Source organism: Gouania willdenowi, chromosome 17, assembly GCF_900634775.1.
Source record: "Gouania willdenowi chromosome 17, fGouWil2.1, whole genome shotgun sequence".
Classification (NCBI taxonomy): domain Eukaryota; kingdom Metazoa; phylum Chordata; class Actinopteri; order Blenniiformes; family Gobiesocidae; genus Gouania; species Gouania willdenowi.
In genome coordinates this window covers 3,325,148-3,344,343 of record NC_041060.1, presented here as the reverse complement: position 1 = coordinate 3,344,343, position 19,196 = coordinate 3,325,148, and the positions used below count along the sequence as shown (strand labels likewise).

Sequence of the window (19,196 nt, the reverse complement as noted above, 5' to 3'; positions counted from 1 at the left end):
ACACAATAACACTTGTGCGCACGCACACAGAAACACTCGTGCCTGCCCTCGCGCACACAAACACTCGTGGTGCGCGCGCACACACACTTGTGCACAGTACGCACACAAACACTTGCGCGCACAGTAACTAATACTCGTGCGTGCACACACAATAATGCTCGTGTGCGCACACATACACAAACACACAAGCTCTCGTGTGCACGCACATACACAAACACAATCACTCGTGCGCCCACACACAAATGCTCATGTGCACGCACAAACACTCGTGGTGCGCACACACAAAGCACACAAAAGACATTTCTTAACTTGTAAGGATTCTTTCAAACAAGATGTTATTATTTATTGTTTTAATTTATGGACTTGATTTAAGTAAAAGGAAGGAACTCTGTGATTGTTTTAAACCTCATTACCTCCACAACCTGCAGGCAGGTTAGCTCCAGCTTTTTAAAGTTACTTATTTACACTGTTTGTTTACAATTACTAACTTGTTCAAGACAACTTATACTTTAAGTTTGTGATATTTAATTTATTCATGATTTTATTGTCATTTCAATGATATTTTATGTGATAAATATATAAACTACACTACGATAACATGTTTTCTGCCATTGTTTTCATTCCTCTGTAAAACATGCTGTCACACTACAACAGGGACACGTTCACAGGTGGAAGGCTTTAAGCCGGTGCGCTGAAAAAAACAGTCCAAAATATGACACATAATCGTGACTAATCGGCAATCAAAAATAAATAATCAATAGATTAGTCGACTACAAAAAGAATCGTTAGTTGCAGCTCTAGTCTCGACTGCAATATGAAATACAAGACTGACTATATTCAGTATCTGTGAGTGGATGCTGTGGGTTTGTGAACTTCATAACAGTCAGACTTTATCATGCAGCAGTTTGGGTGTGGCTTTTTTGCAGCAAGATGTGATTATTTTGACAGTTTTTTTTCCACTTCCTTTAGTAGCAGAATGGTACTCTCATGCTTCCTCTTAAATAAAGAACTTTCCCTATTTGTGTTGGTTGATGTTCACCAACAGAGAAGTCAAAGATTTTCTGGTTAAAGAACCTCACATTGACATTGAACTTTCAACTAAATCCCAAAACAACTTTTTTTTAGATGGGGGGGAAAAAAAAGGAATTCATGAAAAAAAACCTGGAAAACCTGTTTTTTTTTCTATTGTTTAAAATCAGGTCCCAACACGACACGGAAATGCCTCACATGCAACTTTTTGGGGACAATATCACACATTTAAACGCTATTACTGTAAAACAGATTATTGAATGTTTAAAGTGTGACACACGGATCTATACATCGTAATTGTGTCAATCACGTTTGCTACAGGTTACGATGAGACTGGTGATCATGTCATCCTGTGGTTGAAAATGCGTGAAAGCAGTTTTTAAAATCTGAAAATGCTCTGGTGTAAAGACATGTTTAGCTGTTGGTGTATTAGCTGAACTGGTGATCATTTTACCTTGTGATTTTTTTTTTTTATGTCCTTTTGTTCACTTAACATTTTTTTTACATCTTTTTGTAATTTGTTTTCCCCTATTTAGTTTGTTTTTATGGCCATTATATGTGTATTTTTGTTCTTGTTTTGTGTTTTTGTGGAGTCATTTTGTGTATTCTTCTTTGTGTATTTTTGTGTCATTTTGTACGTAAGGCTTTGTTTGGTACTTTATTCCCAGTCAATCCCATTTGCTACAGGTTACAGTGATACTGGTGATCATGTCTTCTTGTGATTGAAAATGAATGTAAGCGGTTTAGATTATTATTATGAATGATTGCATTAGCTGAAGTGGTGATTATTTTACCTCGTGATTTATTTTCTTTTTTTACATTTAGTGTTTTTTATTGCCATATTGTGTTTTTTTATCGTAGTTTGTTTTGTATCTTTGTAGTCATTTTGTGTATTTTACCTTGTGATTTTTTTTAACGTCATTTTGTGTATTTTTTTGTGTATTTTTAAGTCATTATCTGTATTTTTACGTGGTTTTTTTTTTTTTCCGCATTTCTGTGATTTTGTGTATTTTTACATGATTTCTTTTGTATTTCAGTACCTCCATTCTTATATTTATTCCACCTAGTGTCTTATGTATTAAGACCTATTAAGATGCACTAATTCTAATAAATTATCATCTGAGCATTTTCTGAGCACCTTACTTGTTTGCAAAACGTTTTCTCTGGACTGTACTTTGTGCAATGACAGAAAAGTTTAATCTAATCTTATCTGATACATTATAATAAGTGCTTTGATAATTTTATTTTACCTCTTCAGTAGGGATGTAACGATTCACTCAACTCCCGATACGATTTGATTCACGATACTGGGTTCACGATACGATTCTCTCGATTTATTTTAGAAAATGGGACTGTAGTCAAATGGTGACTGAAAAATACTGAAAAAAAACTGTATTATTTTCCTTTTTTTTTTCATTGTCAAAAGAATCCCTTGATAAACTATTCAAAACAATGCAATTTAACTAAAAATAATTCTTGAATGAAATAAAGGAATAATACACATTAAGAAGAAGCCTATTCATTTATATCTATAGTAAACAATGCAAAACTGCATAATAGTTTCTTTTCTTTTTAAAAGTGCAACTGAAAATGTATTTTGTGCCTTAACAATTGCACTTTAAAAAAAAACAAAAAAAAACCAGTCTGCACTGATTTACGTCATATTTGTTTGGTAACCCAGTGGTCGGTTGGCATGCAGAAATTCTTGCAGCGAAGAAGAGATGCTACGCTAGCAGACAGAGCTAATTGAAAAATGTGACTTTTACAGATATTCACGTAATATTACAAATATTCTTTCGGTGCTAAAGTGGTAAGGAATCATTTATGAATGTGTTTAAGAGTAGAAGGCGGCCAAAAAGAAAGTAGTAGCAGATTCCGCCCGCCGGTACACTGCTGGACAAGAGAAGGGATAAATATATAGCGCCCTCTGCTGTTTAATACTAGAAGTCCCAGGATTTTTCCAGACCTCCTATAAGTCCCGGCAATAGGTCAAAAGACCCTCAGCTCAAACTGACACCAACAATCAGCATCCTTTCATTTGTAAATGAAGCAATGTGACCATTGCTGGCGGACTCAGCAAAATACATTTTATTTAGAAGCACATTTCAGAAACACTTTACAGTTGTTAAAAAAAGTAAATAAAATAAAAAACTATCAACAATAAAAGTAAATAGAGAAAATACAAGAGTAGGAAGCAGAGGAGCCCTAACTATAATACTGCTTCTCACATCACATGAGTATCATCAACTGTAATGCAGATTTCACTTGTTTGTTGCTCAATTTACTGACTGTGGCACAAAAAGAGGCGTACAAACAGGGGAGTTTTGAGAGGATCGTTCATTTATAACAAGCAGAGGATTCGATTGACCATTTCTCACATTGTCATGTAGGGTCACCGGCCAGATGTGAAATGGTCCGAATTTGCATATTTATAGAAATAGCTTATTGCTTGCTCTCAAATGAGAATTCATTTCAGCTGGTCAGCAAACCTGGGAAACCCAAGGATCATTGCAACTATGTCCCGCTTCCAAGACATCGTGCGACACCTACGCTTTGATGACATGTTCACGCGCAGTGAGCGAGCGGAGACCGATAAGTTTGCTGCAATTTCCGATATGTGGGGATTGTTTGTCACCTACTGCATCACATCCTACAACCCTGGTCGACACATCACTATTGATGAACAGCTTTTCCCGTCAAAGACTCGCTGCTGTTTCCTGCAGTACATTGCAACAAAACCTTGACAAGTTTGGGATCAAATTTTGGGTGGCTTGCGACTTGAAATCCAAGTACATCTGCAATAGCCTCCCATATCTTGGCAAGGACCCCAGTCGTCCTAGTGGGGAGAGACTGTCAGAGTGTAGTGATGAGGCTGATGGAACCATTCATGAACAAGGGCCGAACTGTCACCACTGACAATTTCTTCACATCTCTGTCACTTGCACAACGACTGCTTAGCCTGAAAACCACCATCCTTGGCACAGTTAACAAGATTCACAGGAAAATTCCTTTGTCTACTAGACAACCATGTTACAGGTATTTTTTTCATCAACACCTGTGTCATTGTGTCTGCTGTGAAAATAACATTTTATCATATTTATTAGGTGTTTTCAACCACTGGTGCCACACTGACAGTGTATGCGCCCAAATGAAAGAAGACCGTCTACGTTCTCAGCAGCATGCACAGCGTGGTTGAGACTGAGGATACCACCAAAAGGAAGCCAAACATCATCACCCAATACAACACCACAAAGTGCAGCGTAGATGTGATGGACCAGATGGTGCGCAAGTACAGTGTGCGCACAGGAACATGGCGATGGCCAGTCGCAGTGTTCTACAACATGATTGACATGGCAGCACTGAATGCATATGTGCTTTATCAAACATGCACCGGGAGGCAGGAGAGACGGATAGACTTCCTGTTGGAGCTTGCAACAGGGTTGTCTAACTCTCATGTGGGTGCGAAGACGGCATGCAAGGAGCAACTTCTTCTTCAACAACCTCCCACACCTGGTCCTGGGAAAAGGGCTAAGTGTCAGGTCAACCATCGATGCAAGAAAGAATATGCCTCTGTACGATGTGTTGACTGCTACAAATACACATGTGACAAATGTAGAAAGAACATACCATGGCAGTGCCAGGTATGTTCTGACCAATGCTGAGTGAGGGAGTGAGAGCTGAAATGACAAGCACACACACACACCTAATAATGCATACTTTTTTAAAATTGTAAATATTTGTTTTATTACTTGTATTTTGTACTATTTTCCTGTTTTCCTAAACTATGATAAAAGTAAACAAAAAACAAATCTCAGTTGTTCTTTTGTATATTTCTCATGTCACACACTCCTCATCAATAGACCTCAGCAAGAACTGAAAAAAAAGTGGCTCCCCCTCCTGTGGTGCCTTGTTTACAGAACAAAAGCGTCTGTTTGCAGCTTAGGAGAAGGTGTTAGGTAAAAACCTTCAGGTCAAATGACCCTTCTGTGGGCTTTATAGGTATAAGGATCAAATGACCCCTCCATGGGACTTCTAGTGTTAAAAAAGTACTGCGATTTAATTTTCAAAGTATCGATGTCAGTCGTGATACCCATGAATCGATTTTTATCTGCCTTACGATTAATCGTTACATCTCTACTCATCAGGCTACAAAAGCAACTTTCTCAACAGCTCACTGTTCTCAGCTACCCTGTCAATAAAACATTAAACATGCCTTTGGTACACACATAGCCTACTCAAAGGGTAAACAAATGTAAACAAAGAGGGGGATGGCTCACATCACGCCACGGTAACCCACAAGGACGGAATGCGAAAAAAGTCAGAAAAAACTGTGGTGGAAAAAAATAAAAAATAATTAAAAAAAAAAACATTTAACTCGAATTTGCAAAATAAAAATAGTTTTTAACTATAAATTTGATAAATACATTTTTGGCCCAGCCCTACTGCATAGTGCACTTATATCAATTGAAAAACATTGAAGAGAGCGGTAGAGAAACCCTGTCATACTAGCTAGCATACACAGCTAGCTAAATTATAAAATGGCCTACTTCTAACGACTGACTGAGTTAAGAGTTAGCAAGCACCTGCGGCGGCCGTGGGTCTCTCCTCCTCCTGCCTCCCCTTCCCCTCATCCACCTGACGGACACCTCCGCCATCTTTACCTGTGGCTGCTTCGGATGCTGCTGCTGCTGAAGACGAAGCTCCGTAATGGCCACCAGCAAACATCTGTGTTATTTTCACACATTTGGCAACATCTGCCTGAAGAGCTTGTCTCTTTTTATGTCGATTTTTTTCTGCGCCCCTTTCCGCTTCTTGCTGCTATTCAACCTTTAACTCCTCTCTATCTGTGTGATTGATTGATTGACAGCCAAGGCCCAAGAGGGAGGGGCATCGGCCCTCGGCTGTAATTGGTCCAGCCCAGAATCAATCATAACTAATGGTCCGATCCACCAGTTGGTATCATGAATACCATTACTAATATTAGCGCCATTAGTTTAAAAAAAAAAAAGAAAAAAAAAAAAGAGGCGCTGCCCAAAATCGCCATAGGTCCACCGGCAAATGGTGGCCCAACGGTACGCTCGATGGCCAGTTCTGATCACGTTCTCACAGAGCGCCGCTGCGGTACACGAAAAACGTATGGAGCATGTGCGTCGGACACCGCGTCACTGCACATTGTTTGATTGCGCCACTCGCTACTACTCGGCCTTGCTTTTACCTCACTCCACCGAAGGCCGAATGTTGCTTTTGTTTGCAATATTTGGTTACTGAATATATTCTGTTACCGAATATTCAGTGCATCTCTAATTTTTATTGTAGTTTTTTTCTATGTTATGTGAGTCCTTTTGTGTTTTTTTTTATTGCCATTGTGTGGGTGTTTTTTTAGGTTACTTTGTGTATTTAAAGTTGGACTTCAGACTTTTGTTGCATCACAGTTTTGAACACAACACTGGCTTTTGACGAGCCCCCTCCCCCTCACCCCTCACATTTGAGCCGTTTTTTTTTTCCTCCTAACCTGTTCTAAGAGGAAATGTAAACAGAATCCACATCAGGTATTTATTATTAATGGCTACTTGATCTCTAATGTGGTACGGTGTGGTGTCCTTCCCACTTTACTGGTTTCGTCAGTTTTCTGTGAACAAAACGTCTGCCTCCACTCTGCTCCACTACAGGTGACAACCTGGATGGTGCCAAGACAATGAAGCCCACACACAAGCTGCTGTTTGTCCTGTGTCCCATGCTGGTCCTGGGCTTCATCTACTACTCCTCTGGGAAGCTGCGTCTACACATGTGGGGTCAGAAAGCTCGTAAGTGCAGCTCATCCATCTATAAACGACCGTACGCATTTATTTCCTGCTTCATCCGTCGCAGTCCTTTCAAAAAACGTGTTAAGGTTAATGTCAAAATATTCCAGTTTCTCGTGGACACGAATCTGACACTAAATGACATCACAAGGTCATTACGGTTGATTTAAAGCAGGTTTTTCAACCTTAGGGTCGTGATCACATATGGGCTCGTGTTTAATGTTTAGTAAATGATTTAAAAAATTATATGTATATATATATATTTTCTTTTAATTTGTAATAATGAAAAGAAAAGAGAAATATAAAGAAAAGAAATTGCGATTAAAATTATATATTTGTAATTTTTTAGATTATTATTATTTTTCAGATTAATCTAGGTAAATACAATACAGTATAAAAATAAAATAATTTGTTAATTAAATGAAAACAATATTTTTGTAATTTTTAAAAATGATTATTCTTTTTCAAATAAAAAAAACACCCTCCCACAACCTCAAACAACTGAACTCAAATATAAATCTAGTTAACGAAAATACAGTATAAAAATTCAATAGATAATTTGTTAATTGAATAGGTATATAAAAATATATATTTTTGTAATTAAAAAAATAATAATAATCTTTTTTAAATTAAAACTCATTAAACAATTTCTAGCAACTGTTTTTTATACTTTCACTTCTTCAAATATTAAATTTAGTTTAAAAAAATACAGTATATAAAAAATTAAATAAAATCTATATTTTTTTATTTTTAGAAAACGATTATTCTTTTTCAAATTAAAAACTCCACTAACAATCTCAAGCAACTACATTAGCTACTTTCAAATATAAATCTAGTTAAAAGTATCAAAATATTGTGCATGGTGCATCTCGTCACAACAGTGCTACTCGTAACACAAACTACAAACGGAGTATTTACTCATCTTTAATCAGCACAGAAAACGTGACTTTGTGGTGTCATTTATTAGAAATAAAATCCATAATGTTTCTGGTGAAGTATACGTGTGCACAAAACAAATCTTTTGACATTAACTTTGTCATGTTTTCTAAAAACCTAAGCTTATTCTGTCACTTTTTCTCTCAGTAACTCCGTCTGAACTCTGTTGTTGTTATACTCTGTTTCTTTTTTTGTTGTTGCTGAAAACTAACTCCCCTCTTATTTTGTAGTTCTGGAAGCCTTTGACTAACAGTGTGTGTGTGTGTACGTCTCTCAATTTGTGTCCACAACACTTGATGTGCTGGGCAAAGTTTAGCCAACTAGATCATTTATTTATTTACATGTCACATATGAAGTGGCAATGCTAATGCTACACAAAAGTATTTCACGTTTTCCTTTTTCTTCTTCTGTGGTTTAAAGAAAACGACTCATACAGTACGTGTTCCCACGCAATGATGACAATCTAAACAGAAAGCCAGTTTCACTCTGTCATCATAGCATAGCATAGCATAGCATAGCATAGCATAGCATAGCATAGCATAGCATAGCATAGCATAGCATAGCATAGCATAGCATGCTCTGAGGACAAGGACTTCTTTTTCCACCTTGGAGAAGGTTATTTATGTTTGGTGTTAGTCATGGCGTGATGTGAGATTCCTGTTGTCAGATGATGTCACACTTTGTGGCGTGTTCTGAAGGAGCTGCTGGAGTCCAGCAGATAAGGCGAGAAGAGGCTCTGAAAAGTCATTAGAACTTCACTAATTGTGATTAATTATTAGCTCTAAAGCAAATCCAGCCTTTAAAGCATCCAATTCAGCCTGTGGCGGCAGCAGCAAAAAAAAAACTGAGACGCCATGAGTCGTTGTGTAAATTACCAACTAATTCAGTTGTATATATGCCCAAATTAATGCACACATTTAATGAAACTCCACAATATCAGCAGGGCTCACAGTTTACACACTTATATCACACGATGGTAAAAATTATTTAAAGAACTCAATTTTTTCAAAATTCTGCAATTTTCCTCAAGTTATTGCACAAAATTTCCCCAAATTACAATAAAAGGGATCACAAAGTTAAACATTCTGCATGGAAGTGATATCTGTCTCTTATTGCTTTGATATTTTCAGGGCGTGCATATTTCATCATTTATTTGTATGTGGAAGTGCAAACTAGAGCACACTAAGAATGACTCGTAAAACACACATAACACGTAAAACGACCACTGAACCGCACAGAATGGCTACAAATACACACACAACAACAAAACGTGTACAGGTTGACTTCAGAGATGCACAAAATGTCAACAAAATTACAGAACAATGCACAGGTCGACCATAAAAAAATCAGAACATGACAGAAAAATACACAAAATGACTAGAACACACAAAATAACGGAAACGCACGTAACATAAAATTACTCTTAAAATATACAACATGGCGATGACAGAAAAAAATGCTAAATGTTTTCAGAAACACAAAATAATTTTCCAAAATCTAAAAACAATCGTCAACAAAAACACACACAACGACTTCTAACAACTAAATTACCAAACCCTTTGTTGTTTCTTGTATTAATGCTCTGATTGGTCAATAATTTGCTCATCTCTAGTCTAGAGCATATAATGGGGGAAAAAGTGTGAGAAAGAAAAATCTATCCAAATGTATTGTTTCTGAGGCCTGAAAATGAAAGAAAAGAATGTTTCCCCCCTTCACACAGGCTAAGATTGTGTTTGTAAAGGACTGCTGTGCCAGATGTTTGCTTTAAACAGGGTCAAAGGGAAGGAAAAGATGCACATGTGGATAGACGGTCGCCCCCTGGCCTCTGTCCACGTCACCTATGCTGGGTTTTCTCATTGAGAGGATCAATTTGGAATAATCTCTCTTGGTTCTCAATGCGAGGTGCACAGATGTTGGATACCAGACATAATATATAGTCATCTTAAAGATGTAAATCCTTGTTTTAATCAGAAATAAAATGGAGTAAAAGTGACCAGAAAAGGTGGTGAAATTGAGTTTTTAAAACCACAGAAATTGGATAAAAATTGCAAATTAGAGTGGCCAAATAAAGACAGGAAAAGTGGTCAAAAGGGATTCAAAGTGTCAATATTGGAACAATTAGTTTAAACTGGCAAATATTGGGCATGACAAATTGTCAGTGTGGTTTAATTGACAAAAATAAGCATGAAATATGGTGAAAATAAGTTAAAAGTGACATTATTGAGTCAACATATGTGACATTAGTTGGTAAAAGTGGTGGAAAGGGTTTAAAAGTGTTGAAAATGTCATGAAAGTGGAGAAAATTGTGCAGAAAAGGCATTGAAATTTAATGAAGTGGCAAAAATGCATTAAAAAGAATAAGGGATGGGTTAAAATAAGGCGTTATTTGTGCCCTAGTCATCGTAAAAATCTGTGTTTTAATCACAAATCACAAATAAAATGGGTTAAAGGTGGCATAAATTGGTGGAAAAGGTGGAAAAATTTAGTTTTTAAAACCACAGAAATTGGATAAAAATTGCACATTAGAGTGGCCAAAAACAGACAGGAAAAGTGGTAAAAAGGGGTTCAAAGTGTTAATATTGGAACAATTAGTTTAAACTGGCAAACAATGGGCATGACAAATCGTGAATGTGGATTAATTGGCAAAAAAAAGCATGAAATATGATGAAAAGAGGTGAAAAGTAACGATAATGGATCAACATATGTGACATTAGGTGGAAAAGTGGTGGAAAGGGTTTATAAGTGCTGAAAGTGAAAAAAATGTGCAGAAAATGCATTGAAATTTGATGGAGAAGTGACAGAAATAGGAGTAATGTAGCAAAAATGTATTGTGTGTCTTGCGACCCCAAAGTTGTTTTAGTGTGTAGTCGGGATCAGTTGCAGCCTCTCTGAGCTTAGAGGAGAAATAATCAGGATGGATACATTTCTTCACTCATTAGTGAGCAGTAAAACACACAGTACTAGCTCAGAGCAGTGCATATATACTGTAAATGAGCTTTAACAGTTAGCAGCTGCTGTCTGCACATTCAACAGATGGTCTCCCCCTCTTTAAAAGCCCTGTAATCTCTACATATTTACCATCAATAGTGTAGAAAGTGCTGCCTGCTGTCATGGATGTGATTGTGTCTGTGGAGATGTTAGCAAACCACTTTAGAGTTAAAGCTGCAGCACGTACATGGTCTCCTGGTGTGTCTTATCACAGCTGCAGTGGGTGTGTTACACATGTGGAGACTTTTATCATTTACAATAATCTAATACAGGAAATAATCAAGGGTTGAGTTTGTTTCTGATGTCATTATGTAGATTTTTCCTGTCTTTTTTATTTTATTTTCTGTTTGTTTGTTTGTTGTCCTTTTGTGTGTTTTGTTTTCTATATTTTTTGTCATTTTGTTTTTTTAAAAAGATTAATTAAGCTTGTTGTTTAAGTCTTTTTCTGTGTTTTCTATTGCCATTTTGTGTGATTTTTTTTTTTTTTTTTGGTTATTTTGTGTATTTTTGTTTTGCATATTTTCTGAATCATTTTATGTATTTTTGACATTTTTTGTTTTTTTTTTTAATGACCATTTTGTTTTTGTTATTTTGAATTGCAATTTTGTGTGTTTTGTTACCATAGTGTATTTTTAAGTTATTTGTAATTTTGTTTTGTGCATTTTCAGTCATTTTAAGTATATTTAAGTACATCATTTATTTATTTAGTTTTTTATTTTTACATTGTATGTATTTCTATGTAATTTTGTGTGCTTCTAGTGTAATTTTGTGTGTTTTCTAGTGTAGTTTTGTGTGTTGTAGTCCTGAAGGTCCTGCCAATAGCTCATGTCTCTCCATCTTTAACTCTTTGAATACACTGAGGTTTTCCTGTGTGGTGAACTCAACGAGGTTATTAGAGATTAATCACAAAAAAAACACTCACACAATGGACTCATCACACTTACTGAGGTCTTTAAACGTTAATGGAAGCGTCGTCTGCAGCAGAATGCTTTAAAATTTCAACCATCTGCTTCGTGTGTGAGCGCTATGATGAAGTGAACACCAGAGGGAGCACTCGCTCTGATAATGAGGCAAACCTTCAGTCTGCCCTGGGTCTGGGATCTTATCAAACCACTTTAACCACGTTAAAGGGTCTACTGGGGGTGTTGCACAAAACCAGGATAGGGGATAAAGCCTGAAAAAATCAGCTATCCTGGTTAAACTTATCCCCAGGGCGGTTGAATGAAAGCCGGCCAAGTTTATCCAGAGCAGGTAACCATGGTAATTTAGCCTCTACAGCTAAGCTGCTGCAGAGCAGGTTAACAACCAGGATAAAGTGGCTCTGCTGTCAGTGCTGTGAGAAATGATTGTTTTACAGAATGTCTATGGTTTTTATACATGTTTCTTCACCCAAATATTATAAATAGGCATTCCATTTGTCGGTTGGCATTTGGTTTTAATATTTTTAACGTCATAGTTTATATTTATAGACGAAAAGAACAAATTAAAAGGCAAACTGTTTATAAAACACCAACACTGAAAAGTTGTTGATTACTGTACTGTTGGATCTGAAGGGTTCCACATTATTTTAACTTCACTTTTTAACTTTACAATAACTCTATTCATTTCATTTATTTTTCTGTCAGGCCTACGGCTATGTTGTAATACTAATAAAACACACATAACAATAATTATTGTGGAAATGCTGTCAGAGGTTTTTGTTAAATTATAGACAGCAAATGCTTTCTCATACGTACGTGTCACATAGCCTTGGTAACATGCAATTTTATGGTTCATTGTAATGATGGATCAGTGGTAGAATTCTCACCTCCCATGTGGGAAACCAGAGTTTGAGTCGTGGCTAGTACCATTTCCCCCTTTTTTTTGTTGTGAGTTTCCATAAATTTATAACGGTCTGTTCTATTATGAGAAACGTATTTATTTTAGGCAAGGCAAATGTATTTGTTTAGCGCATTTCATACACAAGGCAACTCAATGTGCTTTACATGATCAAAACAACAGAACAGAACAGAAAACATTCAACAGCTTAAAATCAATTAGAGCATTGAAATCGGTGATTGTCTTTGTTACCAAAGACAATCACCTCCATCTTGTCATGGTTTAGTTGAAGGCAGTTTTTATTCATCTAGCAGTTTACTTTTTCTAACCGCTACAAAGCTACATAACAAGGCAGAATATCAGGCTAAGGATTTCCATTTGTTTTTAAGATAACACACTCATGTTAATAAATTCTACTTTAAGCAGACTTTTGAACCCCTCTCAATATTTTTCCTCAAAATGCCGATATGTGATATAAACTCAGTTTTTTTTTTTTTTGTTTTTTTCCAACATAGTTTAACAAGAAAAACAATAATGGGTCAGTGGATAAAAATGCCACAAAGACCCTTTTATTAATCGCTAGCAGCACAATATCAACATTTTGTGCCATTTTTTACTTTTTCCTTCATTAAGACTGAATTGTGTGAGTAAATTATGTAGTGTTGCTTCTTTCAGGGCAGCTCTGAGTTGCTGAAAGTAGTTTTTTTAAACCACATTCAGGACGTGGTCCCTTTAGGAAAATCCCAGCCTGAAGGGGCCATGTGAGGGGTGTGTAAACAGCCCCGTGAGCTGCTGGAGAGCAACTCACAGTGAGTTAGTTCCAGACGTGTTTCCTCAGACGTCTCTCAGTGCTTCCAACACTCAGAACTGATGGAGTTTGGAGTGATTTGGCAGAGAAAAAACCTGTGTATGGTTGTGTTGTGTATGGACATATGGCTCAGACGTGGCACTGTGTGGGATGAAATGTGCTCTACAGACGGTTCTATGACGTCTGTGATTTGGCAGATCATTGTCATGTTTTAATCGTTCACGATCTAATATCATCAGATCCCACACCCTGTTAGAGTAGAGGATATAGTTGTGTTCAGTACCTGAGATTGCAAACAGAGAGACATAGTCAGAGGTTTGGTTTTGCTGAATTAATGAATTTATTTATTACAGATGAACAGAAATGAATCAACAAATCATATCAAATCAAATAGGAGATAACAGGCACTCATCTACTGTAATACACAGCTGTGGGCCTCAGGGTCGGATCACTCCCAGCGCTCTGAATCTATTTCTCAGCATTTTTATTCATGTTATTATCTGGTCTCTCCTCCATTGCCTGGCACATGGCTGGGCCGTGTGTCTTCTTTTGTTGCCATACGTCAAACATTTGTGTTTGTCAGGGTCAAAGACATGAGCTCATCAAGAGATAAAGACATACACAAATTATTTGGGTCAAAGCATAGATTTCAAATGTTTTATATCTAAAGTATTCTTTTATTTCTAAATGTAAAACATCTAATTAAAATGATCAATTTATTGTAGTTGGTTAAAGACGACATTTACTGCTGATTTAAAACTATAAAATGATGTACAATATTATTGATTTATTATTATTTATCATTAGGGGTCTATTGTCTGCTTATTTTGATTTATTAGACATATGTATATGAGTTGTTTAATGTGTATTAAGTTTAATATTTAAAATACAATTGTTCTTATTTGTTAACTATTTAGATTTTGTTCAAACTGTCTTGTTTAATGTTAATCAACTGTCTGCTTACGTACATGGTTTTGTTAGATTTAGATGAAGTTAAAATGAGATGTTCTGAAACTGTTTGTCCTGAAAATAGCTTTGAAAAAAGTTGGCTTGACTGAGAATACATTTTATTAGCAGGATTATTATAATTATAGTATTAAACACAAAAAAAAACCATGAATAATAATTCACATCGACAACCCCTACTTCAGACATGGGCAACTGGGGGCCATGTAAAGTCTGACAAATACACAAAGGAACTCCCAAAATACACAAATTGACAGCAAAAAAGTACACAAAAATTTCCAAAAATACACCAAATTACTCATAAAACACAAAATGACAGACAGACACGACAACCACTTAAACACAATGACTGCAAAAACACACAAAAAACAACACATAACAGAATAGCTCCAAAGACACACAAACTGTCAACAAAAATGCACAAAATGACAGGAAAATACAGAAAATAAAAATGCAGAAAATGACCACAAAAATGCACCAATGGACAACAAAAATGCATAAAATGACAAAACACATAATGACACCAAAACTTACAAAAGAACAATCTTTTTTTACCCCTGTGTTAATGCTCATGGTCATTATTCTAAATGCTGACATGAATATTGATAATGTGATCATTTGTACGGCTCATACTGTGATAGTGTTGTCCATCTCTGCCCTAGTTTGTTGTTTTATTTGTTGTGTTTTTTTGATGACACTGCTGCAGTGAAGTGAACACTAGAGGGAGCACTCACGCTGCTAATGAAGCAAACCTTCAGTCCAAACTCAGGCTCTCAATGTAACTGTTTCAAAACAACACAGCTGCTCGCTTTCATTTCCAGTATTTCATGTTGTTGTTTTTTTATTGTAAGCCTGGTTTATGAGTGAGTCATTGGTTCAGGTCTTTAGTTACATCCTGGCTTTCTGCCTTTGGTTTACTGCTGCTCCTGTTGCTGCTGGAGGTTTCCACCTGGTCTATGTGCTACTGTGCTGATACGCTGCTCTTATTTAGGCTGTGGTTATTGTGGTGATCATTTTGCTTCCGAAGCTCCTCATTGATGACTTGATATTTCAGTTTACTGCCCTTTTGTTTGCAGAGAAAGATGCTGAGAAGACGACTGTAGTCCTGACTAAAGGTGTTGATGTGAATCCAATGACAGGTAGAGAGAGACCCTGATAGTCTGCGTTCACGTGCTGGGTGTACGGTGGACGTTTTAGGACCTCCTCGGGTCTCAGAGTGAAGTGTCGGGTGGTATCTGGAAATCCTCTGTTTATCAGGCCAATCTGACTAGTTTGGCCTGATCAACAACATGGTGATTGTATTTTGAGCACTTGATAACCACATTGATTTAATGATCTGAATAATATCCACTCTTGTTTGGGAAGTTTACTATATTTTACACCTTAGTATATAGTCATGTTAAAGATGTAAATCCTTGATTTAATCAGAAATAAATTGGGTTAAAAGTGAGAAAAATGGAGGAATCGGAGATGAAATGGGATTTTATTTTTAAAATCACAGAAACTGGTTCAAAGTTGCAAATTAGAGTGGCCAAAAACAGACAGAAAAAGTGGTTAAAAAAAAGGGTCCAAAATGTCAGTATTGGAACAATTAGTTGGAAAAATCAGTTTAAACTGCTAAATAATGCGCATGACAAATTGTGAATGTGGTTAAATTGGCAAAAAATAGGCATGAAATATGGTGAAAAGAGTTTAAAAGTGGTGCAAAAGGTTTATTAATGCTGCAAATGTCTTGAAAGTGCAAAAATGTACAGGAAAGGCATTTAAATTTGATAGAGAAGTGGCAGAAATGGGAGTAATATAGCAAAAATACATTAAAAGGAGCAAAAATATGGTAAGAAAAAGTGATGAAAATAAGTTAAAATATGGCAAGTTTGGTGTAGTTTCAGAAAAAGGGTAAAAACAAGCAAAAATCGGCTGAATTTGTAAAAAAAATATATATATATATATATATATATATTCTTAGTTTCTTGAAGGCATCAGTTGCCCCCTCCCATCACCCCAAGGTTGAGAACCCCTGTCTTACTCTGTGAGACCTGAGGATGTCTTAAAGTACACCGTATGGGTGACTATTGTTATCTGGGTGAATTTAAACTGGGTTTTTAATCGTTTATTTATTTTTAATTTTTATAATCTAATGAAAACATTTCTGCTAACTCAAGATCGATGTTTCCTGGCATAATTACTGACTTTTATTCACATTTCATCCCCCCTTGAATAATTTGAATTCATTGGCTGGTTTGTTTAGCTTGGTGGGAACTTTCTGTCGTAGTAATTAACAACTCCGAGGGCTCGTTGCAGTTTTTTTTAATTTTTTAGTTTTTTGGTCCATTGGGCTTCCTGTTTTTGATTTGAGATTTAGAATAAATACATAAGGCGATCTGGGGGGTTGAAGCCAAACTAACCTTTAAAAACCTTTTCCTTCTTCTTTTTCCCCTTTTTTCCAATGTCTCTTGACATTTATTGCAGTCGGCTGACCATAACAGTCGTCTGTAGTAGACCCGACGTCAAACAGTGCTAACTGACACGCTTTTGTGTTGCAGAGCTGGAAACAGACATCACCGTGGGACGAATAGTAGGCTCAGGTACAGCTGCAGCCCCCCCCCACCAGCCCTTAGCCCTTAGCTTTGAGTGAAAACCACAGAACTTTCTCAAAACCTTGTGCCATATTTCAGCAGCATTGAAGGGATCCTCCACTGTTTTTATAAATGTGGCCTAAAACCTTTGAAATGCACGAATTAGTAGATCTATGCCTAGCAAAACGCATTATCTTGCACTATATTCGTTCTATAAACTTTTAAAAATGGGACTACTTTACAGTTTTAGAGTCTGTGTTCCGCCGTCTTGAAATTGATTGATGATGTCACACGGCCCCACTGCCTGTAAACATCCCATTGTTTTCTATTAAAGTGAAGGAGCCTGCTTTTTAGATTATTTAGTAGAAATTGTGCTGCTTTTTGTTGCTCTAAATCAGGGGTGTCAAACTAACTTTAGTTCAGAGGCCAAATACAGACCAGTTTGATCTCAAGTGGGCTGTAGATTTTAGGTGGGGTAAAAGAACAACTTCATCATCATTGTGCCCTAGTTTTAATAGTTCAATTCACTTAAAAAATTATTGATTTGATTATTGTTATTTTTGTTTAATTTAGAGGAACCTTTCCCCTCCCTTAAACAGCGTGCTGACACGCTCTGGTGGCTGAAGTTGGCCAGTAATCGTGAACTGTAGAAGGACTTCTATCCTCAGAGTTTGTGTGTCTTCTACAGTCTGTGATTTACTCGCTAACTTCAGCCATCAGAACGTGTCAGCGCACTGTTTAAGAATGAGTAAAACTCCCTTAGGAGAGCTCTTCTTCTCTGCTGCATTGTCTACTACCAAACCACAGAGTTGGAATTGTCGCCCCCTGCAGTCAGATAATTTTTCAGGTCAGAACTGTTATTATGCTTTTTTGGTAAACAAAAAAGGTTTACATCGACATCTTTAACTTTTCTTCATTATTTAGAGCAGGGTTCCTCAAATGGTTCTTGCATTCAGAAATAAAAGAAGGTTGTACTTTAACCTAAAAAGTATGAGGCCACTTTTTTGCTGCTTATCACATGATCTTATCTCAATGTGAAAGCAATGTTCTTTTTTCATGTGCTTTCATCACCCACCCCCCAATCCCCCACCCCTCCTCTGCCATGTTGAGCTTTTGTGTAACACAACACTGCCCTCTGTCGCCTCGGCAACAAAACGGCCACGATGCCACCTGCAGGCCGACATTCCTGTATGATCAGCATTTTTCTGGCAGGTACCAACCTGTGCCTTTTAATTTCTCTGAAGTTGGCTTGACTTTGGCTTCACTGCTGGCTGCTTAATGTGGATGCTCGACAGTTAAAAACACACACACACACACACACTTAACGTTTGCCGTCCTCCAGGGCAGTGTTTGGATCCTTATCCTGACCATTTGTCTCACGTCACACATTATCATCCTTGTTTGTTTCCTTTTATTCTTCTCCAGCTTCTCTGTGAAGACAAAGACGCACCTGCAGCAGTAATACCACCTCACCATTCCTACTGTCAACTAATGCTCTAATGTGAAACCTGGTTGTCTTCTAATGTAAATCACTGACACAGTGTGTGGTCACAGTGTGTTTCAATGCCTTTAAGTTGAGGATGGGGTCGCAAACTGAAATCCTGCAGTCTGGCATGTTTTTAGATGTCTTTTTTTTTTTTTTTTTTTTTTTTTTAATCGAAGTTGTTGATCCCAAACCCAGGGCCTCCAACGTTCAACAGAAAAAAAACTAAATTCATGTTCTGAAATGGAAAAGGCAATCTGATCCCTTTTAAATTTCTTTTAAATCCGGCCCAACATGACACGAAAATGCCTCACATGCATGTTTTTAGGACAATATCACAGTGTTTTTGAACTGGAAAACAGGTGAGGGAATGTCTACAAGTGTAACACACAGACAAATATATCCAACCAACCAGGGCAGTGGAGGATAAATGGTTAAAAAAGCTGGGTTGTCGGTTCTAAATCCACTTTTGGACCTTGATCAAGTCCCTTAAACCTAACTGCTTCTAGGACTCTAGATTAATAAGATTTTGGGAAATTTAATGGCCAGTAAAGTCATCTAAACAGGGAAAGATGATGACATAGTGACGCAGAAATGGTTCAACCCTGAAACCGAATTTGGAAAATTTTTAAGCGGAAAATCGGAGGCCCTACATGCCTTCACAATAAAGCGCGCTGCAGTATGTAACATTCAAAAACTGCTGGTTAAAGTTCATCCATGAGACCCCTTCTTTAAGCAGTAAAACTTGACAGATTTTCAAAATAAAGTACATTTCACCCCGAGTATTTTTC

The 19,196-nt window shown here is 36.9% G+C and overlaps 1 protein-coding gene across 5 annotated transcripts in view; it reads left to right on the top strand.

Moving 5' to 3' along the window:
- st3gal3b (ST3 beta-galactoside alpha-2,3-sialyltransferase 3b) overlaps positions 1–19,196 on the top strand; it is a 75,608-nt gene that overhangs the window by 5,137 nt on the left and 51,275 nt on the right. For 2 of the 5 annotated variants that reach the window (XM_028472724.1, XM_028472725.1), the window contains exons 2-4: positions 6,699–6,833; positions 15,423–15,485; positions 16,890–16,931. In XM_028472724.1, coding sequence (XP_028328525.1) covers positions 6,725–6,833; positions 15,423–15,485; positions 16,890–16,931 — 214 coding nt within the window. In that variant the 5' untranslated portion in view covers positions 6,699–6,724. Of the gene's footprint in view, positions 1–6,698; positions 6,834–15,422; positions 15,486–16,889; positions 16,932–18,032; positions 18,135–19,196 lie in introns of those variants that run through there. The other 3 variants (XM_028472726.1, XM_028472727.1, XM_028472728.1) reach the window with 3 other exon arrangements.